Source organism: Thrips palmi, unplaced genomic scaffold (assembly GCF_012932325.1).
Source record: "Thrips palmi isolate BJ-2018 unplaced genomic scaffold, TpBJ-2018v1 HiC_scaffold_1, whole genome shotgun sequence".
Classification (NCBI taxonomy): Eukaryota; Metazoa; Arthropoda; class Insecta; order Thysanoptera; family Thripidae; genus Thrips; species Thrips palmi.
This window is the reverse complement of record NW_023144620.1, coordinates 3294814-3319164: the sequence shown is the minus strand read 5'-3', so window position 1 is coordinate 3319164 and position 24351 is coordinate 3294814. Positions and strand designations below refer to the sequence as shown.

Sequence of the window (24351 nt, the reverse complement as noted above, 5' to 3'; positions counted from 1 at the left end):
CATTTCAAAAGCTTCGGGACTTCTTTCCGCGCACTTTCGCCCTTCTTAATGAAATTTGCATTCGCGCGCAGCCTCTCTGTCCGTCTCTCTCTCCCGGCGCCACCCTTTGGCCTCTCTTTTCAACTCAAAGCGGCTTAGGCTAAGCGGAACGGAAAAGTAATTGTGTTACTTTGTTACTTTATTAGCCGTCTCCACGTGATAGTCGCGCCACACAGAGCGGGCCCCGGATTCGGCGCGGGGGTCGCGCCTAAGCGACGAGGGACTAAATAATTCAGGCCATGGAGTACTCTGTATATACTCGGGTACAGAATTTCGGCGAGGGGGAGGGGAACGGAGTGGGGCAAGGCTCCACCGGTCTTCTGGCCCACTGTGCGACGGGGCGGCGGGGCCAGGGCAGGGCGGTCGGGCTAAACTTTTCCGGCCTGGTCCTGGTTTTGTTTCCGCGCTGTCCGAGCGCTTTTCTTTCAGCTGTTTGTGGCCGAACAAAAGCGTATTGTAACCACCTTCCCTGAATTATTGCACGCGGCCCTTTGACAACAACAACAACAACGCTCTGCCCGCTCCGCACGCTCCGCCGCCCACGCTCCAACTCTCTCTCTCTCGCGGACCAACTACTTTACCTCGCGATAACCGGAAAAATACTCCGAATAACTTTTGCAGTGGTGGCGCGGTTGCATGTCGCGGCGGATGAATTCAGCCACTACCTCGGCGACACACTTGGCGGCGAGGACTCCTCTCTCTCTCTCTCTCTCTCTCTCTCTCTCTCTCTCTCTCTCTCTCTCTCTCTCTCTCTCTCCGCGAGCAGCGCAACGAAAACTTTTCTAATTGCTGGGGCAGGTGGCGGGTGGCGGGCTGGCGGGGCGGGCACTTGGATTGCACTATGCCGTGCGGGGTGCGGGTCGGGCCGGGCGTCAACAGTTGCAGCCCGATACCCCGAAGTGAAGACTGGAGAGACGAGCGCCTTGCATGTGTCAGGCAGCTATCCGCCACCATTACACTGGAAAATGGTCGAAAAACGGCCGCAAGTGCTTGGCTCAGCCTAGACAGGTGCGGCGGCACACCAAGCCCTGCGCAAGCCCCGGGCCTGGGCCTGGGCCTGGGTCGGTGAAATTGAATCATTACCCTGCCGCTGCACTCGGGGCGCACCGCCACCGCGCGGCACGGCGCGGCACGGCACGGCACGGCGACACAAGGTCACTGCACCGGGCCGCGCCGTCGCGACCCGCACTCGCCACCACGGCCGGGGCCGCGGGGGGACTCACAGAACTCATACAAACTTCAGGAAAGTCGAAAAGGCTGATTTCAATTTTTAAAACGCGCCACGCTCGCGTCCGACTCGGCGACGTCGCGCGATACACGTCGATTTGGGCCACTTATTCCACCCACTTCCGGGCCGCCGGCAGACCGCCGCTATCCGACGCACTACTTTCATGCATGTCAATGGCGCGACTGCGTACAAATGCCAGCGGAACGCCCCGCCCCGCCCCGCCCCGCCCCGCCCCGCCCCGCCCCGCCCCGCCCCGCCCTCAGACACGTGACCGACTTCATTTCTAGCCTCGCCCAAATCAAAAGTACCGCCCCCCGCGGGCCCCTCGAGCCACGCCCCCTCCGCGCGGCGCCCCGTGTGCCCTTCGGGGAGGCGCCACGCCCGCCCCGCCCCGCCCCGCCCCTCCTTGGTCACTTCTCTGGAATATTTTTGCATGCATTATCGGGGCGCGAGGCGGGCGTCCGCGTGCGAGTGGTTTAAAAACCGTCATTTTCGGAAATAAAGTGGACATTAGAGGGCGAGCGGGGCGATCGCAAGTGGCGTGCCGTGTCGTCCCGAGAACGGCGAGACACACGCGGAGCAAGGGGGGCTGCTTCTTGTAATCGGTGGCGGGATGGGGGGGGGGGAGGGGGAGGGAAGTGGTCAAGGATATTCGTGTGCCCGAAGCCTCCAAGCCACGCCCCCTCCCCCCACGGTCATGCGGGATTCATCACACGAACCATGTCATTTCACAGCGCGTGCACACACAACCAAAAAAAAAAAAAGAAAAAAAAAAGAAAAGAATGTTTTGACATTTGCAGAAAAGAACGACAATGACTTTAGAAAAAAATCATTGAATGAAGAATCTGCATGGAAGCGGTTCGAAGTATAATACAGCAAATATTTAAAGCAATCTTTTTAATCAATTCATTTACAGTCAGTATTTGTTTATTTATATTTGGTCAGGAAACTCGCAGACAAAAAGAAATGAAACAAAAGTCTCAAATTTTCTTTCCAAACCATAAAAAAATAGTCAAGTCCGCCTCGCGCTGGGACGTAGCAAACAGCGAAGCCACGACACAACCTTTTACTGGCCTTTTTAACTATCACCATGAATGTCATTTTTATGGTGTGCGATCGCCCGGAGCGGATGGGAGGCGGTGGGGGGCGCAAACAGAGACGGTTTATTTTCCCATGTAAAATGAGTGGAAGAGCTTGCGCGGTGCGCGACCCCGGCCGGGCGTGGAGTCGCGCGCTGCTTGTGGGAATCCGGAGGAGAATCCGGGGGAAGGCACTGCACTGCGATAATAGGGCGGTAAAATCAGCACTGGCGGTAATGCAAGAATGCGCATCCTGGCACGGTTCCCTCGGCCGGCGCCGGCATCAGATTCGCATCCAGCGGATGAGAAATTCATTTGCGGCTCGCGACGCGATTCAGCGTCATTATGTCGCTATCGCTGGCATCGGCGTGGCGTTGGACAAACTCGAGCAAAGCAGTAGCGGAAGGGGACGCACAGTGGGCCAGAAGGCCGGCGGAGGCGGACGAAACTCTAGACCGCGTGTTTTAATCTCCAGAGTCGCTAAGCAGGCCTCGAACCGAACGTGTGACCCCACCAATGGACTTCTCGTTCGAAGAGCAATCCATTGGTGGGGTCACACGTTCGGTTCGAGGCCTGCTTAGCGACTCTGGAGCTCAAAACGCGTCTAAAGTTTTGTCCGCCTCCGCCGGCCTTCTGACCCACTGTGGGACGCTTCGGCCGGCCGGTCGGAGGCGAAAAACTCGTGAAATAAACGACCAAGACGACGCGTCTCGCAAGGGCCCCGACTTTACGATGCCTTTGAGGCACAACGCTGAACGCTCTTCGTGTTGCTAGGCCGCGCTGCTACCGGTAACGCCGTAAGAAGGGCGTCAAGCGGACGGTAGCAACGAGCCGCCCCCAAAAATGAAGACAACGACGCAATAAGAAAGGTCACGACAGAAGAAATGTCAAGCGGAATGAGAGAGGAGGGTCGAGTCTCAAGAGCGAGCGCGCCGAGCACGCGCGAGGCCCACATTTTTATAAAACCCTCTTCGATGCAAATGACTCCCCAAGGATTTTTCTCTTCCTCCCTTCCCCGCCCGGCCCTTGGCCCTCGGCAGCGCAGCCCTTCGCAGAGTCCCTTCCGCCCTTTGGGCCCTTCTTTTCTTCCGCTGCGTGCGAGCACGCCGCCCTATTCTAATTTTATGCCTTTCTTTATTAACACCCGCAGAGCAAACGGGTACAAGAAACACGGCACACACACACACACACACGCACACACGCGCGCGCGAGAGAGGGCGAAATATTCTTGCGAAATGGCCTCCCGGCGTGCAGCGGCGTCGGTGCACCGGTCCGCGGACCGCCCGCCTGCCGGGCCTCGCGGTGCCTGCCCACCGAAATCGGCAACAAAAGGCAACGAGGCGACGGCCTATACGGACGGATGGCTAGCAGACTGACTCCGAGAGCCGTTGTCGCTCTGTCTCTCTCGCACCTGTACGAGACGCCGCATGAGTGCGAGAGAGACAGAGCGACGACAGGCCGAGGAACCCGGAACCCCGGAATGCTAATCAAAGTGGAAGCTAATCAACGGCCGGGCTAATGGTGTCGGACTGACCAAGCGGCAACGCCACGGCAACGCCACGGCCAAGCCCAGGCCGCGCCGACGCACCGTTACACGTACGGGGCTGCAGGGGGAAAGGGATTTAAAACATAACCGAGTGATAATAAAAAGTTCTTTGTCGCCACGGCCATTGTTTTAGAGCGGCCCGCCCGGACGTGTGAAACTTGTCCCGACCGAGCCGCGTCGCCTTTGTTTTAGGCTGGCTGGGCGCGACGCGGCGCGACGCGCGAACTCCGAGCCCGGCCGTCCCTCCGGCCCCCGGGCAAAATATAGGCCGCGCCACCGTGGGGATTGCCATTTCACTTCCTCGCAGACCACTGCGTTTTTTTTGTCTCTCTCGCTCCGCGCCGACAGCATCCACGGACAATTACAAGCACACGTCAATTCCGTCGCCACTTTAGCGCGCTTTGCCGCCTCGCCTCCTCGTCCAGAGGTCGCGGGTTCGAACACCCACTCACCACTATCTTTCCCCCCTTAGGAAACAACAATTTCTGCCCCGAGCCCACCCCGGCCCGGCGCACCGCTTTGAATAATTTCTTTCCGAAAGAACTAATTCCGGGAAGGGCAGCCCGCCTTTCAGTTTTCTTCGCGTTTGTTTTCTCCTACTTCCAACAATAAATGATAACAAAACAATCAAACCCAACTTTTATTCAAAGGAAGTTTCGTGTAGAAGATGCTCGCGCCGCTGGAACGGCTGGCCGGCTGGGGGCGGGGAAGGGGGAAAGGGGGAGGGGGAATGGGGAGGGGGAAGGGGGAGGGGGAAGGGGGAGGGGGGAACAAAAGACGCGGGCGCCGCATCGATACGAAACAAAAGTTGCTCAGGTATGAGGAACGAGAAATAAAAGGGGCAAAGAGCAAAGAAAATGAACCGAGAAAGACATTAATCACGAGCCGCGATGCGATGGGATGGGGCACTTGAGTTCGATCCACTACACTGCGTGCGCCGGCGTGCCGGCATGCGAGAGGGTGTCTTCATTAACACGGACAGTGTTACACCTCGCGTTCCCTAACTTTCACCCTTATCGCATTAAACGGGTGAGATAAGCAATTCTTTCGTTAGGGACAAAAAAAAAGAAGAAGAAGTTCGGGACGCATCGAAGCAGCAAGCGGGTCAAAGTCTTCGGGATCAGATTAGAAGGCCATTAGTGCCAAAGGGGTGGGAAAAAAGATGAGGTTATCGCCGTGAAAAAGGGTCCTTCTCTCGACATACTTTCATTTTCGTAAACGGGGTAGGATTTCCCTTTTAACCGGGCATTGATGCTTTGGATCGAAGCTGATGAAGGGATATAACAACACGGAACAATTGAAAATCGACGGAAAAACAAACACACAATCAATATTCATCCTTGGCGCGTGAGATTAAGGCTCCGGGAGGCGGAAAAAAAATATGGCTGGGCAGCAAGACGCATTCAGAGCGAGAGTCTAAACGAACTGACGAAGCGTGCCAAAGGGGCGGAGCGGCGAATTTTCATCTGGAGCCCATTGTCGAGAAGAAAGGCCAAGAAAAAGGAAGCGCAATCTTACATCACGAGCTTGGCACGAGCTCCTCCCCCGAGAAGGAGAGAGACGGAGAGAAAAAAAGGGGCCGCTGTGAAAAAGTATGTCAACAGTCTTGTGGACCCTCCTCCTCTAAGCTGACCCCTCCATATTCAACTGCCACCCCTCCATCCTTTTTTTCCCTCTTCCTGTCGCCCTCCCCTACCACTGGGGTGAATCTCGAGCGAGAAAAAAAAAGAGGAAAAAAAAAGTGCGAGAGAGAGAGAACGAGTATGATAAGAGCAGCGCGCCTGACAGAGACAGCTGCTCGGTGGGAGGATCCCCGCAATAAAAAAGGAGACGATTTAAAAAGTCAGCCACCCCATTCGCTAATTTTCCCGGCCGAAAAAAAAGAGGGGGACGGGGTCTGCTCGCCTGGCACCGCCAGGGGTTGGAGTGGGGGTTGGCCATTTTTTTTGTGCCTCCACTTGGCCACCATTGGTGGAGGCAGCCAGGCGTGTCGGGCCGGCGCGCGCCGCACGTATGGGTCTGTCTGTCTGTCCGCCTGTCCGCGCACACGGCAGGCCAGACCTACACGCCGCGCCAAACTAGGCATCGGCTTCGCCTTTCACTCCGAGGCGCCTCCCTTTCTGCCCCCGAAAGACGGAATCAAACTTACCTTTCCAAACCACAAGAAGAGAGCGGTGATTAAAAGCAACTTTTGTCGCACGACGCTGTCGGCGCTGCGGAGAAAACGCTCGCAAACACAATGACAACACATTAATTTAGGGCCGAGAGCTCCGCGCCACGCCACGCCACTGCTGAAAAGTCCCCGCGTATAATGTTACAGCAGCGAAGCGCGCGTGGCGTGTGTTAGAATGGGACAGCCACCAAAAATACACCCACTATTTTCATTGTAAATGGTCGCTCTCTTGAAAATAAATTAAATGCGCAGCGAAATGCAATTAGCGAATTCCGTGTCGTGAGCCCTATGGCGGTCCTATGGCGGCCCTATGGCGGCGAGGCGGTCGATTTGACGTCGTCCTCGTCGTCCTGTTCCCGGCATGTGTTGCGCCGTGTCCGCGGGACAGTGTCCGCAGCGTCCGGGCTGACAGCATTACAGACCGCGCCGTTGTTTCAATTACATGGATCGGAGGGAAGAAAACGAAAAAAAAAGAAGAAGAAAAAACAGAGGCGGATTGAAATCGCTTTTTTACGCGGTCTTACACGATTGACAAGCAGAAGCCCTCTGCTTGCTTCAAGTTTGTTGTTGTTGTTGTTGTTGTTGGGCCTTTCGCCGAATTCGGTGGAAGGCCGCGAAGAGACGAGAATCCTATTGCTACAACGGTCTCATGATGTGCAAGTAACAAAGCAACGTGACAACTAAACAATGCCGAAAACAAAAGAAAACAGCAAGCACAAAACGACAAAATCTAAAAAAAATATGCTGAAATGAAAGAAAATACAAGCTGCAATGAGAAAGGCCTCTATAAAATGATCGCTACGAAAAAAGATGTGCGTCCTAGACAAAACGAAAAATTTCAAAAGAAGAAACATAAAATTCAAAAAGAAAGGTGCTGACTGCAGAACAAAAATATTCGGGAACGAAAAGAGAAAAAAGAAGCAGGACACAAAAAAAAGTTGCACGTGGTGACGGAAAGAGTTGCAACTCACTCTCTGCAGAGCCGTCCAGCACTCCTCCAGGGTCCGCTCGTTTATGGCGGAGTTACACCTCATCTGATAGATCCAAGCCGCGTCCGGACAGGAGAGGGAAGAAGAGTTAGACAGGGCAACACAAGCATAGCACCCCCGCAACCACGTTAATAGCATGCACAACATGGCGTAGCGGCACCGCGCCCCCACGACTTTTCAACTTCTTTATAGGCCCTGCTCACGGCCTAGCGGCCTAGCCTACCGGCCTAGCCTCGCGACGGGAGCGTCATGTGAAAGGCGCCATGTGACGGCGACCTGCTTTGTTCGTGGTCGATTGCCATGCATGATAGCCGTCCATCAGTGACTTTGCGTTTGTCTCCCTCATTTTTGTCGTGTTTTTCTGTGGCCGCCCCGCCCCCCGCGGGGCCCTCGGGGCGCATCGTGTCTGGCGGGGCCTCGGCCGCTCTCGGCGACGTCAGGCCGCGGAGTGGAGCTCGCCGACGGGGCGGCGGAAGGGTTGCCGGCGGCCACCCCGCCACGACGCCAACCCTTCCAGCTCCGGCGCGGCGTGCCGACTGCGAGGGAGGGAGACGGGACGGGCCAGACAGGCAACAAGCCCGGACGGGACGGCCTGGAGGGCCTGGAGCCGAGCGACCGAGTTCGGCCGGCCGCCGCTAGGTGTCGCTAGGCGGCGCGGGCCCAGTGTAGCAGCGTAGCTAGCGCGGGGACGGCTTCTGCGCATGCGGCGCGCGGGAAGCACGAACGCAACGCGAGGCCCAGCTGGTGCGGCCCGTCCCGGCCGTCCCGCACCCCTGCTGCCGCCAGCCAGCCAGCCAGCCAGCCGCCGCCGGGATCGTCGAGTAATCGTGTAATTGTATTCGGGAAGACCCCCATCCCCGCGACGTGCCATAGTTCCACCCTTATGGCGATAGATGTCGACACCGGCCGCACTAGTGTTACACAAACTGTTTCGAAAGTTTGGACAAAAGGCGCGACGCCGTTCGTCCGCGGGAAGGCAGACGACGTCGTCGTCGTCGTGGAGGTGCACGACGACGAGCAGCCCTCGGTGCTTCCCCCGCCGAGGCCGCCAAGGCGCGCACAACAGGCCCAAATCAAGCCAATTCCCCAATCACGGAATGAAAGAAAACCGAATCAAACCCACACCCCCAGCAACGGCAGCATGCACCGCCGCCACCTCTTGATGAACCGATCTGCAGCCGAGGCCCTCCGCGTTTCGCGTTTAATTTCATACACATTCATCAGGGGCGCACCGCACGCGAAATCAACGCCCCCCTCCACTGTGGGGAATTGGGCGGCACAACAAGGAAAACAGAGTAAATGGGCGCGGAAAAATAGGCCAGTGCGATGTGTGTAGCTGTCCGTGAATGTGTGTGTGTGTGAGAGCGCTCTTCAGCCCCGCTACGCGCTGCGCGCCCCGGCAGCCCTGCGCCGAGCGGCAGGCCGGCAGGGGGATGGAAAAAGAAATAAAACACAGAGGCTGCGCACGAACTTGATTAGGCCTGGTCAAGTCCCCTGGTTTGCGTCCGCCGCGCCGCACTGCACTGCGCTGCAGCCACGCCACTGCAAGCCGCCCGGCGCCCTAACAGTGTAACGGTCCGAAAACCATTACGGCGCGATTCAATCCCGGATATCAGCGGCTCTTCAATGTATTTTAATGCGACTGCAGGCACTGTGTGTCCTGCGCCCGGGGGGAAGAGGGGGGGGGGCGCTCAGGACGACCCAATATTTTTCGAGGCCCTTTTAATCCTGGATTTGGTCGCGGTGGGTCGCGTGGGGCACGCGGTGCTCGGGCGCACACACACACCTACACACACACACACACTCGCACACACGCACACACATGCGAGGTGGCTACACCTGACGCTATGGACTGCGCACACCGAGGGGGGGCTCACTGGGGTCTCAAACGTACAAAGATTTGACGGCCATTGATTGTCGGAATTTTTTTTCATTTTTCTTAACTTTGTTGATTTTTTTTATTTTCAATGATTTATCCCGAAAAAATTATTTTAAAGGATTTTTGCCTATTTTTATGATTCTTTTTGATTTTTCGATTTTAATTTTGATTTTTTGATTTTAATTTTGATTTTTTGATTTTTTTTAAATTTTTTTTTGAATTTTATGTCCTGCAGAGGCCCAAATTACCGGCAGTCGTACCAACATACGGCAGTTGTTGGCGCGAAATTTCAAACCATTTGAAATCTATGATGCTAGGTGTCGCGCTAAGCTAGTTAATCTGTAACCGAACTCGCTTATGTTTTGAAGTCTTGTGTATCGGTTGCTCATTCCTTTTCATTTCCTCTGATTATTTTTGATTTTTTTGTGATTATTTTTGATTTTTTTTTGATTTTTTGATTTTTTAAAATCATTTTTTGATTTTTTTACAAAGTTTCGATTGATTTTGATTTTCTTCTATGATTTTGATTTTTTTTGATTTTTTGATTTTTTATGATTTTTTTTGATTAGAATTTTGATTTTTTTTGGCGTGTACAATGATTTTCGTCAGTGAGCCCCCCCTCGGCGCACACACTGATCAGCTGCGCGAACAGGGAGAAGGAAAATGGGGAACCGCTAACCCCCGCCCCCGCCCCCTTTTTCTCTATCTACCTATAAAAGAGATGAGGCCCGTAAAACGAGGGGCGTAAAATAACAATCCCGCAGCGCGGCTGGCACAATGGACCAAAAAAAAAAAAAAAATCGGCAATGCAAAAAACAACAACAATAAAATCACTTGTAAATTTTTTGTTTCCAGTAAAATAGTTTTTTTAAGATTGAATTCGCCTGTCCTCATTGAAAGCAAGAAGCCACTGTGCAAGTTGCTCGGGCGGGCCCCTTTATCTGCAAAGTAGTGACGCCTAAGGCCGGAAGGGAGAGGAAGGGGGTGGGGGCGTCTGGGGCGGCGCGAAGGTCACGCACACACAGCCACGCTCACGCACACAGCCACACAGACACACCGACACGCGCAAGTGCGAAAACAACCAGCACAGTGAATTTCAAACTTGCATACAAATAAATTCCTCAACCTTACATAAAAAAAAGAAAAAAAATTGACGACATGATAATTTCTCTCTCTCTTGCTCTCTCTCGCCATGCACAAACACAAACACACACACACACATGCACACACACAAACGCCCTGCTGCGATGCGCGTCCAGCGCGCCATAAATATATATCCTTTTTGCATTAAAATGACATCAAAATATAAAAAGAATGGTCGTCTATCGCGGCAGCAATATCCAGCGTGCGCAGTCCTCTGGTGCATGCATGCAGGCTGTGTGCTTTCGGCTGCACAATCCACACACACAGACACACACACACACACACACTAGCAGCACAGAAATACGAGGAAAGTTTCCGTCATGCGTCCGTGCAATTCTTTCCCCGCTCGTTTTATTTTCGTATTTCGCACCGCGCGCTGCACTGCCCCGCGCTGCACCGGACGGCTGGACGGGCTGGATGCACCACCGACATGGGGCGCTTGAGATGAGAAATGTGACACACGCCCGCGATAAATCTTTTTTTGTCGGGTCATCGTATTTGTATTTGCGCGCAGCAGTGCTGCCTGTTGAATCGGAAATACGGAAAGAAAAAACGAGAGCAGGTTCGCGGGGCCCCCGCGCGGCGCGCGGCGCGCTCGGCCACCCGGGCTGCAGCGCGTTTTAAATTTTGATGAATTTATGGGGAGGGGACGGTCGAACTGTGCTCGTCGGGGTCGGGGCCACGCGAGTGGAAAATCCCTGCTTTTTTCTCTTATTGGGGGGGCCTGCGTTATTACAGGTGCATTCGGGCTTATGCATTATTACAGCCAGTGTATGATTTGTGGGGTTTAAACACACAGGCCACACACACACGCGCACGCTCACAGGGACACACACTAGCCGGGCGGCCGGGCGCATTGGCTAGATTGGTGCATAGCAAAGTAAGCTCTGCACCGCGGGAACCAAACGAGAGGAAAAACAAACGTCGTTTCCCACACGCGCACACACACCAACACACTCGTCACGCGAGGCACGCCTCGCAAGGCGGAGTCGACACGTACCTGAAGTTCATTGACGAGCTTCTCGGTCATGAATTTGGGGTCCGGGGACTCCGACTGCGGGGGCTGGCCGGCGGCTTGCTGCTGCAGCTGCTGGTGGAGTGCCTGCTGCTGCAGCGCCACCAGGGCTTCCTGGGCGCTCGACAGGCTGCCCGTCGGGGACTCGGGGCCGTTGGAGGCGGTGGGGTTTTCTTGGGAGGGAGGTTGCTGTTGCGAGTTCGGTTGCTGGGCTTGCTGTTGGGCTTGTTGCTGCTGGGCTTGTTGTTGCTGGGCTTGCTGTGCTTGCTGGGCTTGCTGTTCCTGCTGGGCTTGCTGGGCTTGCTGTTGCTGCTGGGCTTGCTGGGCTTGTTGCTGCTGGGCCTGCTGCTGCTGTGCCTGCTGGGCCTGCTGCAGGGCGTGCTGGGCTTGCTGCTGCTGCTGGGCCTGGGCCTGGGCCTGCTGGTGCTGCTGCAGCAGGGACGCGGCCAGGCCGTTGGCGAAGGCCAGGGCCGAGGCACTGCCGTTGCCGCCCTGCTGCGGCGAGTGCTGTTGCTGCTGCTGGGCCTGCTGCAGCGCGGCCAGGGTGTTGGGGCTGGGCTGGCCCAGCAGCGCGCTCAGGCCGGCGGGGACTCCGGGCGGCATGGGGCCGCGCTGCCAGAAGTCCGGGTTCATCTTGAAGACGGACCTCTGCACCGCGGCCTGCTGGACGTCCATGGCCATGGGGTTGCCGGGGTGGCCGCCCGGGTGGCCGTCCGGCGTGGAGCGCAGGTCCAGCGGCGTGGCCGTGGGCCCCGTGGGGCCCGTCGGGCCGGTGGGCCCCGAGGGCACGGCGATGTTGGCGCCTCCATTGAGCCCTCCGGGGCCCGGCAGGCCCGGCGCGCCGCCCAGGCTGGGAATGGCGGCGAGCTGCGACGGCGCGAGGGCCGACGCGGACGACTCCGGGGGCGCCAGGAGGAGCTCCTGGTCCTCGTCTTCGTCCTCGTCGTCCTCGTCCTCCTCTTCTTCAGAGTCGACGGGGCGCGGCGAGGCGCCGAGCTGTTGCTGGTGCTGGAGTTCGCGAAGGTCCCGGGCCCGCGTCAGGTTGAGCGGGCCGATGGGGCCCAGCGCCCGGCCAGGGCCCCCGAGAGGGTTCCCGAGCGGGCCCCCCAGCAGGGCGTCGTAGCCGACCGACGCCAAGGCGGCCGTGGCGGTGGGCTCCAGTACGCCGACCAGGTCCGCTCCGAGTCCGCACCCGCCGGGCTCGGCGGCGGGCTGGTGCTGTTCGGGCTGTATGGCGCCGGCGGGGGCGGCCGGCGGCCACGACAGGTCACACGTCACACTCACACTGATGGCTGTGCCGCTGCGAGTCCCCGCAGCGCACTCACTCGCACGACACAAGGCATCCAATAGCACTGCACTGCACTAAGTAATCCAAAGGGGGCTCTCGTGTTCTTGCGGTGTCAGTCGGTGATGACGATGTCGCTCCGAGTTTCGGAATCTGGAAGCAGAAAAACGCGACAAACGGCGCATTAGTCACTCGCCTCGCATCGTGTGTGTCACGTTTCCGGGCACGTCCCGTCGGCCCGTCGCCCGGCAGCACTCGATAAATTTATTTCATCTCCGCCACGTCCACGTCGTCCACGTCGCCTCGTCGGCGAGTGACAGGTGGCAACAACGTGAAACAACGGCCGGGCAGGTAAGGCAGCGGCACGGCGCGCGGCGCGGAGGCACAAAAAACGGACGAGGAGCGTTTAGCCGCGCTGCACCGCGCGCCGTGTCAGCTGACAAGTCCGGCCCGGCCGGCCGCACGGCCTGACACACCGCCAAGCCAGGCATCCAGGGTGGCGTGATGCACACACTCGTCAGCAATCCCAAGTATGAGCAGTAATCCAAGTGGCGACGACGACGACAACTTGCTTCCGTGCACGACAAAAACACTGGCCGGTCGGCAACGACACTGCACGATCGCGACGCACTTTCACAAAACGCCAAGTCCCGGCGGGAAACTGGCGGGACGGCGCGAGCCAAGTCGCGAGCCGGGGACGAGGCGGGCGCGTGAGTGCGGACGCAAGTGGTCGTCGTGAAGCACTAGAGCCAGGCCGGGGCGGCTCCGTCTCGTCACCTTGTCTTGAGGAGCGACTCGGGGCGAACTGGGGCTCCGCGCGCCTGCTCGCTCACTTATACGGGGCGAGGAGTGAGGAGTGAGGCTGGCTGCGCGAGCTGCGCGTCTTCAGACAACCTCCACGGCCAAGACGACGAGCACGAGGCGCCACGGGGCTGCCTGCACGACGCGGGCACGCGGGCACCGCCACGACGGAGGCGGCGGGGGCGGCGCGGCGCTGGCGGCAGCGGCGGGGGCGCGCGCGGAAAGAACGCGGCCTTCGCGGACACTTCTTCAGGAGCGGCGACGGCGTCGACGGCGGCCTCGGCTCACCCCCCTCCTGCTTCCTCGGAAGAAGCGGAAAGAGTGCGGCGGCGGGGGTGGCGGCGCTCCTCCACGCGACGACGGCGTCCTCGGGGCCTCGCGGCGCTAGCGGCGGCGCCGGAGAGCTGCGTGCGGCCCGAGAAAGATTCGCGAACTGAAGAGCTATTCTTCCCGGAGCCTTTTCCCGGCGCCACCATCTCAAGCGCGTAAAAAAGGACGCAGCTAAGGGTGGCTCGGCAAGAAGGAGGAAAAAGGCGTGCGGCCGGCGGCGGCGCCAGGCATCCCCACTCCGCGGCGTCGCTGCGCCCTCCCCTCCGCTCCTTGCAGTGCGGCGGCCAAGGGGCGGCGAGAGGCGGACCGGGGAGGGCGCCTCCTTGGCCGACTGCGCCGGCGCCGCAAGACTCCGGACTCGGCGCGGAGCGCGTAGCCTCGCGTGGCCGTCTCGACGTCTTCCCCTCCCCTCCAGGCCTCCAGGCGCGGGGCTGGGGCTGGGGCTCGGGGCGCGCGCCGAGCAGTGCGCCGCGGTGCGCGAGGGAGGGGGTGGCGCGCCGTGGCGGTCTCGGTGAGTCGGTCTCACTCCGGCCGCCGCGCTCGCGGACTAAAAATGATTTCTCCCTCTTGCTTTCGCCTTGTCTTTGCCTCGCGCTCCGCGTAGCTCGCGTCTGAGATCCCCCTCCCCGCCTCGCGCGGCGCGCGCCGGTCTAGCGCCGCGCAGCCACCCCCACCCCTACGGTACCTTCGGGCCCGTCCGGGCCTTGGCCGTGGTGGGGGAAGGGGTTGCTGAGCGCGCTAGTGCGCTGCCTTCCGCGGCTCCTAGTCGCTGCGAGGTGCGCCCCGCGGCCGCATCCCCTCTTCGAGAGCCTCTCCCCTTCCCCTCCAACCCTGCAGGCCTACATGCTGGCGGCCCGGCCTGCCCGGCCTGCCCCGCCGGCCTCCGTCCCGTCGTGGACCTGGACCGGGCCTCGGCCAGCCCTCCGCGCACGCAGCGCACGCAACGCACGCGCCGGGAACAACCGGCCCCGAGACCCGGACCGAGATCGAGTCCAGGAGTCGGAGGCTGCGGCAGCCGAAACCGGCCTGGCCCTGGCGGCGGGCTGGCGGCGGGCACGCGCTGGACCAGGTCATGCAGCGCGTCCCCGTGGTCGCCGTGTCCTCGTTGCCGGGGTGATGGATGACCGCCGTCGGCCTCCCTCCTCGAGTGGCCGCGGTCCGCGCGGTCCGCGTCCAGAACCAGAGTGTTGATGATGTAGTCGGCGTCCGCCCGCACTGCCGCCGTTAGATTAATTCCTGCTCGTCAACGCGCCAAAACGTCGTTTTACCCCCGAACACGCCGCGTCCCCTCGCGCACCACAAGCAGTGCGTGTGCGGCTTGCACGGCAGCGCGGCCAGGGAACACGGAAACGCAGACCGCGAGGGTCACGGCACCGCCGCGGAGCGGTGGACACCTCGCCGTCGTCCTCCCATTCCACCGACACTTTTTTGTCCTCGCCGAACTCATTACGGCGGCTATCTGCCTGCTGCAGACGGCCGGTACACTGTCTCTCTCGCACCCCGACGCGCGAGAGCGTGAGTGCGAGAGAGAGCGAGAGATCCGCCTCTCGGAATGAGTCTGCAGGCGAGCCGCGCCGAGCTGCAGCCGGACGGGGACCGTATGCAAATTAAAGATGACCAGAGCGCGATCCCTTCACACCTGCACGCGGTGCACATGCGGCGCGCGACGAGCAGGAATCGGGCGGCAAAAATCAGCGATAGAGTGATGCCGAGAGTCGCCTGTCTCTCTCGCACCCACAAGGAACGCCCCATGAGTGCGAGAGAGACAGAGCGACGGCTTTCCAGGCGTTGCAGCGACAGCGTGCGCACCCAGTGGCGGTGGTGTCCGAGAGTCCTGGACACTCCACTGGGAGCCGAACGGAACGGTGCGCTGCGCGCCGAAGGGGTTCCGAATCGCCGAGGCAAGCGATGCTCAGCCGCTCGAAAAAGACAAAACAAAAACACCGCGTGTCTTTGCCTGCCTCCGGAATAAAATCCCATTCCCCGGGCAAGCCACACACGCGCTGCATGTACAGAGGAATCTGCCCGTTCGGTCAGAAAGCGCGGGCCGGCAGCGGGCTGATTCCGAACCAGTACTTCGTCGTCCTGTCTCTGTCTCTGTCGCACTCACGCGGCGTTCCGCAGAGGTGCGAGAGAGACGGAGTGTCGTTTCAGAGTGTAGGCGGCTCGTAATCAAGTAGCGAGATGGTCGGCCACTCTGCTGGCCCGCTGGCCGCTGGGCCGCGCTAATCTGTGTTTGCCGACCGGAGCCAAGCCGGAGCACACAGGAGTAAGTGGCGCGGCCAAACGGGCGGCACGCGTCGGGGCCAAAAAGCAAAGAAAAACGGAAAACATCCTCACTGGCCACGAGGAGGACGGCGCGCGGGGTGGCCTGGGCGAGCCGCGTTGCTGGCGCCTACACTGGCGGTGCCGGGCGGTGCTGCGCCCTGGCGGCGCCTCCGAGAAGCACACCCAAAGGGGTGAGTGGCGCGGCGTGGCGCGGCGTGGCGCGGCGCACGGCGAGGGAGGGTGCGACGCCCGCCTCAAGGAAGGCACGGCCGGGGCCGCGGCCAGGGAAAGGTCCTCCTCGCGCCTCGAGCCTCGCGCCGCTCCGCGCGACGACCACGACGACGAGGCTGACGGGGAGCCGGAGCCGCGACGCCGCGAAGCGGAGGGGTGCCGCCGCGGACTCGGCGCGCCGGCTGGACGGCGCGGACCACGACGGACGCGTGCTGGACGGCCAGGGCGAGGACGAGGACTGCGCGCCGACCGGGCGGGCCGGGCAGGCCGGACACGCCGCACGGGTCTGGTCCGAGCGGTCCAGCCGTCCAGCGGGCAGGGGGTCATGGCGCCTGCGGGGTAGGCAGTGCGGACGCAGCCGCGCTCGGCGGGACTGCATAGCCAAGGACTCCGACGGCGTTCGGGGCCCCCTGCCAAACCGCCGGGGCGAAAGTAGTAGTGCAATGTAAATCCTTCGGTTTCTGTTTAACTTGAAGCATCGTTTCCTTGACACCCTACCACCACACTCTAAAATCCTATGCAATCTAGTACAGGCCTTACGAAGAAAATTGCACGTTTTTTAACGAAAGCATTGAGCGCTCATAAAGCTTACAAAGCAACAATTTCGTCCGACGAAGTCAATAGTTTCACAAATGTTCAAAATGCTGCGCAAGGATCCGACAGTGCGGACCCGACGCTGCCGACAGTGTAGCGGGCCGCGCCTTTGCGTCCTGCGGGCTGCGGGGCGGTCAGCGCCAGGCAGCGCCGCAAGCGCCCATAGGCCGCATCCTCTCCTTCGTCCTTTTTTCCATTTTTCCGGCAGCGCCCCGTGCGGGGCCCGGCCAGCCAGCCAGGCCAGGGCGGCAGGGCGGCAGGGCCCACCCCCCGGCGGGGCCGCGGGCCGGAGGGGCGGGCGCGGGGGGCGGCGCCCAGGGTGGGGGCAGCCGACAAAGGCGGGGAGGGAAGCGAAGAGAAGAGGGCTCGCTGCGGCAAAAAGCGGGGAAAAAGTCGCAAATAAAACCGGAGCTCGGGGGGAGGGGGGCGGCCCGGCGCCCTGGGTGGACGGTGCCCAGCGACGCCCGCCAATCCACGCCCGCCGCCCCCGGCCGCCCCCGGCCCGCCCCCAGCCCCGCCACCACCGCCGCAGCAACTTGATACACTTCTCCGCCAGCGCGCCACTTTTTCCCCTCTTTCCCCGTGCGTGTGCGTGTGTGTGCGTGAGGCCCTCATCGAGCTGCCCGCACGCCATGCGCGGCGCGCCGCCACCCCCTCACGCACACGCACGCATGACGGGGAAAAAATCCACCAACCGGCCTGCCGGGCTGCGACTGGCTCTCCGCGCGCTTCGATGCGCTCCGCCTCCGCCCACGCACTCCACGCACACCAACGCGGCACCGCGAGGCACCGCGAGGCACGCGGGTTGGGTTTCGCGATGGCGGGCCGCGGCAGCCATTCCGGCCGAGAAAGGCTGACCAGGAGCTACGCGCAGTGGGCCAGAAGGCCGGTGGAGGCGGCCAAAATCCCGGACGCGTTTTGAGCTCCAAGTCGCTAAATGGGTCTCGAACCGAACGCGTCACCCCACCAATGGATTGCTCTCCGAACGAGGAATCCATCGGTGGGGTCACACGTTCGGTTCGAGTCCTATTTAGCGACTCTGGAGCTCAAAAGGCGTCCTGAATTTTGGCCGCCTCCACCGGTCTTCTGGCCCCGGTACAGTAGGCCAAATGTGAGGCAAATCCATACATCAGAAACCTTGCTGTACTTGCTCGACATTGTACAGTGGGTCACCCTTCGGACTTCTATGCATCGACACTGCACCCGCGCGTTGACCTCACAGCTGACTACTGATGCCGAGCAGAAGTCTGTCTGTGTTCCGCACTCATGGCGCTCCCCTCGCGGGCGCGAGAGAGACAGACGTTACGTGGTTTTTGAACGGGCCGGTCCACCGCGGCGTCACGTCCGCATATTATTTCGGAGCCGCAAAAAGAGATGGTGGTTATCGCATCGCAGCCCGCGGCACTGTATATACATACATGCAGCCGAAATATTGAGCGGCTCCGGCCAGTCTCTGGCCAGTCTCCACACACCCCATTGTTCTGTTTTTATTCACCACCCCGCCACGCCGCGCCACGCCGCACCGCGCCACGGGCGTGAGCGCGGTCACACTTGGGGTATTCACACCTCGCGGCCGCGTTCGCAAAATGCGCGCGTGTACACTCGCACTCAAAATCATCGAGAGCCACACGCACACACACACACACACACACATACACGCACGCATACTTAAAGTGGAGGCCACGTGAGAGCGAAAGTGGCATAGTCAAGGAGCAGCCAAAGGGGCGACAATGAAGGGCAAGGACAGACCAAGGGGAGTGAAGGGAGAGGAGAGAGAGAGAGAGAAAAGGGGGAGGGGAAGGGGGAGGGGAAGGGGGAGGCGAAGGGGGAGAGGCGCAGACACCTTCGCCGCGCGTCACTGCCCCTGCTGCATGTCTGTCTGTCTGTCTGTCTGTCTGTCTGTCTGTCTGTCTGTCTGTCTGTCTGTCTGTCTGTCTGTCTGCTGATGAGAGTGAGCATTGAACTCTCGCGGCGTCTTACGGCACATTTTAATCGGAAAACGCGAAAGAACGGTCCGGGCGACGCGTTGCCGACCCGAAGCCTGTCTCTCTCGCACCCCTTCGGGAAGCGCTGCGAGTGCGAGAGAGACAGATGCCGCCTCCTTGTCTGAGGGATTCCTCGGGGCGGCCAGGCGGCGCGCGAAGGGCGAAGGGAGCGGTCCACCGCCCGAACGTTTGCAGTGCAGCAGCGGGTGCAAAACAATCGAAAAACGAAAATAACCGAACGAAAGCAGGAAGTAATTTTTTCCAGTGCATATACGGTGCAGGGCCATGCAGGCCCATGCGGGACGGTGGCTTGATTGATTGACGCTGACCGGTGGGGGGAGGGGGAGAGGGGTCGGCCACGCATCGCCAGTCTTATATCGTTTCTGATCAATTTCCTGAAATATTTTTTACCGCCGCGTTTTTTTGTTTTGGTCGCGTCGAAGGGGTGGAGGGAAGGGGTTACAATACATAATGCATCTCTGGCCGGACCGCACCGGACCGGGCGGCGCGGGGCGGGGTGGGGGTGCGGCCTGCATTTCCTGCTTGTCCCTCTTCCTCGCGCAAACATGCCGTCTCTCTGTTTGCCCAAGTCGCTGTCCTGCCCGCTGCAGTGCTGCACCGAGTGCTGCACCCAGCGCTGCACCCGACCTCCCACACCGCCTCGCCCGCCAAAAATGTCGCAAGTGTCTTTGAATCCAAATCGGAAAATTAAAAACAATACAAATACAGTAAAAACTTTGCTTTTAAATTTGTTTGAGGGGGACACCGCGTGGTTCTACATGGGGATATTCCCTACTCACGCAAAATAAACCCAGAGCATTGAGGAAGATTAAGTCATAGCAGCACTTCCGAGTGCAGTACCACAGCGGTACGGCCCCTTACAGCCGCGAGGGTCGCTACCGTGCCCCGCGACTATTCCAAGCCAGCCGGCCGGCCGGGCAGCCAGGCAGCCAACCCCCGAGTCGGGCACTTCTTTTGTTTCTCCGCCACCAGTCTTTTCATGAATGTTTCATGACATGCATGATGTTGTTGTTGTTGCTGATGACTCGAGTGGCACTTGCGAGTGCATGCTGCGTTCCTTACCGCGCTGCATGCTGCCACTATTTACCGGAACAAACAAACAGCAGGCACTGCCCGGCCGGCTGGCTGACCAAGGGCTGCCAAGGGCTGCCAAGGGCTGCCAAGGGCTGCCAAGGGCTGCCAAGGGCTGCCAAGGGCTGCCAAGGGCTCTGTGCGAGCATTCGTGCGCCGGCAGGCCGTCAGGCCGGCAGGCCGCCGGTGCTGACAACTTTATGCCGCTAAATGACAATTAGCACGCATGACAACCACTTTGACGCTAGTCGACGGCTCACTCGGATCAAACGCACACACACACGCGCGCTACTCTCACTAACACGGACACACTCACACACACTCACACACACAAACACACGGCGCGCGCGTAAAAAAAATAACAACTACTACGCGGAGTCTCAACGGTAACCAATATAATCCTCCAATCAATACGTTCCTTCGCAAAGACCGCGCGCGCCGCGTCGTCGGCCGAGTCGCCTTGAGCCATAGAGGCAGTCCGACGGAGCCTTTTGCTGCACCTTAACCAGCGCCCCCCCCCCTCCCTTCGGCCCTCTAGTCGAAAGAGCACCACCACCGGCAGAGAGAAAGAAACAGGCAATAATTCGCCAACACGGTAATTGCATTTTCTCCAGATATTTATGGATTGGCCTCCGGTCATTCTGCGGGGATTTGTATTGTATCGCGATGGCCGGGCGGCTGGGCCCGTCCCTGTGCAGTCGCACCCAGCCCGGCCAGCAGCGCCCAGCGAGGAGACTAGCGGGACGCCGCGCTGTGCCATTTCACTTGCGCCAGGCCAAAGCAATAGTTCTAAAAATAAAAAAATAAAAAAAATAATAATAAATAAAATAATAAGTAGATAAAGTTTAAGACGAAAGGGCGTTAACGAGTTAAGGAGACGAAGCAGCGTCCACGCCAGAGGTGGCCTCGTGCGGCGGTGAGTCAGGTGCATGCAAAGCAGTACAGTCACACATATCACACATGTCCACACACACACACACACACACACACACACACACACACACACACACACACATCCCGTTGTGGGCACAGCAGTGCAGCAGCAAAAGGGAAAAGAATATTAGCAATATTATTGAGGCCGCGACCGTATCCACCTAGATATGCACGCGTCGGCCATTAAACGGGCTTCGCGGCGGAGCGGGGCGCGGCGGGGCGGCGGGGCGCAAGGCAGCCCAGTGTAATGCGAAGCCCCTGACCCAATTGGGAACCACCGGATTGGGCGCAGAAAGAGGCACTTGCAGCCCGTCGAACATCAACAACAACAACAAGTGCCTGAGGCAGGCTGAGGCAGACGCAGAGTCAGACATTGACGCCGCACCCTACACCCTCGGCACGTCGTCTTCCTCTCGGCCACCGAGGCCGACTCGAACCCGATCGCGAAATGTCGATCGGCAGCGACCAGGACGCCTGCCTGCCTGCCTGCCTGCCTGCCTGCCTGCCTGGCCGGCGGAAAGCAGGCCCTCGCTGGCCAGACCAGTGAGCTGCAGCGCGAAACTTTTCCGATCCGTGTTTTGTGTCGTATCGTTGTATCTGAGACGCGGGGGAAAAGGATTCGGATCCTGCGCAGCGGGGGGGGGGGGGGGGCATCGGCGTGTTCCGGCGTTGCGTCGCCGCGACCAACCGAGTGTGAAGTCGTGTCGGCCGCGCGCCGTCGTGCGCCACACCGACAACGACAACACTCGGAAAAACATTACGGTTATTTTCAGGCGCACCAGTGTAGAAAGTCCGGCAGTGACCAAAAAATGAAAAATAAATAAAACAATTTTTTTCGGTTTGCGTGTCCAGGGGCGTAGCCGAGTAGTGCACAGTAATGATAAGGTGGCCGTGGATCGAAATTGCCCGGAGACGGGACAGTCTGGCTTCCGCGGAAGGAGCCCCCCCCCCTCCCGCTCCGCGATGCGATGACGTAGGAACGGACCATCCTCGGCGCAGACCTAAGGAAAGAAAATACACGGCAACTCTGCAATCAATAAAACTGCCACCACTGGCCGTGCTGGAGGCTGGAGGCGCTCGGGAGAGGGGGGAGGGGGGCCCTAGCTGCCCCGTGGCTCGGCGATATGAAATGGACTCCGCGACAAGACACGGGAATACGCCTATTGGCTCGGACACTAAATCGCCGGCCGGCCTGTCCGCCAAGGGCTGGAGCAACACTGTGGGGCAACTCACGCCCCGCCTCGCCAACGCCCGCCAGCCCCGCCAGCCCCGCCAGCCCCGCCAGCCCCGCCAGCCACGGCACAAATCAAAGCCATTTCGAAACGCGACAGGCGCCCCGGACCAATCCAGCTGCTCCTCTGGGCGTCACACACCGCCACGCTGTGAAATTTGCCAGAAGACCGGTGGAGGCGGTCATAAAATCCCGGACGCGTTTCGAGCCCTTGAGTCGCTGAACAGGACTCGAACGGGACGCGCGATCCCACCAAAGGATTGCTCTCCGAACGAGGAATCCATTAGTGGGGTCACACGTTCGGTTCGAGTCCTGCTCAGCGACTCTAGGGCTCGAAACGCGTCTTGAGTGTGTTGACCACCTGCGCCGCGGTCCTCTGGCCCACTGTCCATGAGCGTCAACTTTAACTTCACAGCGCAGGTCGCGTGCAGGACCACAGGCGGCAGAGTCATTTTAATTTAACCTCATTCTCGCCAAGCGGCCCACGCCTTACACATGTTCCTGTCAGCACCCACACCGAGATAGGCATCTCCCAAATCCAGGAATTCCCGCGCCTCGTTTATTAATCGTCCCGATCCAGTTGTTTCCCCTCAGAATGCTAAGCGGACATTAAAAAAGTGGAGGCGGCGCGTTCAGGTATCGCGTGTCCAGTGTGTCCGCACGCAGCCAGGCACGGCCAGGCACAGCCACCGACACGGCCGGCGACAGATACTGCCTATTAGCGGACAAAAGTACATCATATGTTAAACACGCGCCGGGCCGGCCGAGGCGGCCGAGGCGGCCAGAAGGCTGATTCCCAGCGGCGCTCTGTCCCTCTCGCACGCATCGGCCGCCCCGCGGGTGAGCGAGAGAGACAGAGCGACCGCCTGCAGGCGGGCCGATGGCCGATGCGTTATCGGCGGGACAGATCGGGGGGCGCCCCAGTCTTGGCTCCAGGCTGGAGTCCAGTAGCCACGGCCACGGCGCGTAGCGGCCACGGCGGTCGCCACCTGCCCGCCGGACGGGCCGGACGGGCCGGACACCTCGGCACCTCTTCGGATTAAACGGTTTAATGCGCGACCAGGTGGCGCGCTGGCCGAGCGAGGCGTCATCGTGGTGGTCGGGAGGTGGCCGCGTCGCCACTCGACGCCCCCGCCACGCCAAACCGTGAATGGGAATCACTTTGGGCCAATTAAAGATTCGTCAACTCCTCTTTTTCCAAAACGTCCCCTTCCCCAGAATGGGTCTGGCACGCAGCCCCGCGCGGCCCCACGCAGCCCTGCAGCGCCGCTCTGCGGGAGGAAAATAATGCAAACGGAGAAAAAATAGCGATAGATGGATAGATGCGCGCCACCCCCAGCCCATCCCGTCCGATTTCACGCCCTGCGACCACTGCCATAGACACCGCGCCGACACCGCCACCGGGCCGCGCCGGGCCGCCCCCGCGCGCGATATTGGCTTTTTAGATGGGAACAAAAAAATGAAAAAATAAGGACTAGGAAGTAGGCGAGTCCGGCAAGACCACTGTGCTTTTCCTGTCCCATGCAGATTCGTTACCGCCGATTTCTATTTTTAACAGACTGAAGTGTGGTCAGCAACGCGATTGGTCAGTATTTACGTCACGCGGCATACATAGGACCGAAATACAGTCAAAATTGGTCACTATTTCCGTAAAGCGTGACACATAGGACGGTCAAGTAAATGTTTTTGCGAGAAACTTTGTGGAAAAAGTCGGCGTGTCAGAGTGCACACGTCCGGATATCGCTCGGTTGTTTTCCCGGCGAGCCGGCGAGCGATATGCGGAAGCGCGCGGCCAGGCCGCGGCGTACCAACCCACCCCCGACAGGATTCCAGTTTTCCAAGAATAAAATTACAGATGCGGTTAGTTACACTGCGAGCAGCGCACGCCGGATTACGATTTGCGCCGATGCCCGGGCATCGCTGATTGAAAAATTACGGAAGCGTTTTCTATATGAATAACCAGTTGGGCGGGCTAGGCGGACTAGGGCCGGCTAGCCGATGGCTAGCAAGGGCGAGCCGCCGTCCGGGCAGCAGGGCAGGCCGGCCAGCCCCGACAGCCCCGCCAGGAAGCAATAGTTGCCGTAATATCCATAGCGGCCACCTCCGCCTGCCTCGGCCACCCCGGCCGCCCTTCACAAATCATGCGGACAACGTTTTATGTTTTCTTTGCGCTGCCGGCCGCCACACTGCCCAATCCCGTGCAAAACGCCAGAAAAAAAACACACGAGGGAGGGCACGCTAAAAAGAGACACACTAGTCGTAGTGGAATAGACAGCGGTGCGGCTGTCATTTACATGCGCAGCGCATAATCAACACTTTTTTTTATTATTTTCCGTTTACTGCTTTTCTGGCTGTCATGGCTATAATAACTGTGGGAGGAAAAGAGAGACAGAGAAAAATGGGGTGGGCGAGTGGTCCGGCGTGCACCTGAACCGAATGGCCGAGCGAGAGGGGGGGGGAGGGGGGGTCACTACATAGAACCACTCGTCGAAGGGCCGAAGCGCGTTGGA

The 24351-nt window shown here is 59.6% G+C and overlaps 1 protein-coding gene across 1 annotated transcript in view; it reads right to left on the bottom strand.

Moving 5' to 3' along the window:
- LOC117640609 (zinc finger and BTB domain-containing protein 24-like) overlaps positions 1-11398 on the bottom strand; it is a 55301-nt gene extending 43903 nt beyond the window's left edge. The window contains exons 1-2 of the mRNA XM_034377217.1: positions 11077-11398; positions 7037-7099 (exon numbers count right to left, since the gene is read on the bottom strand). Of these exons, the coding sequence (XP_034233108.1) occupies positions 7037-7099; positions 11077-11106 (93 nt within the window). The 5' untranslated portion in view covers positions 11107-11398. The remainder of the gene's footprint in view (positions 1-7036; positions 7100-11076) is intronic.
- Positions 11399-24351: the final 12953 nt, after the last annotated feature.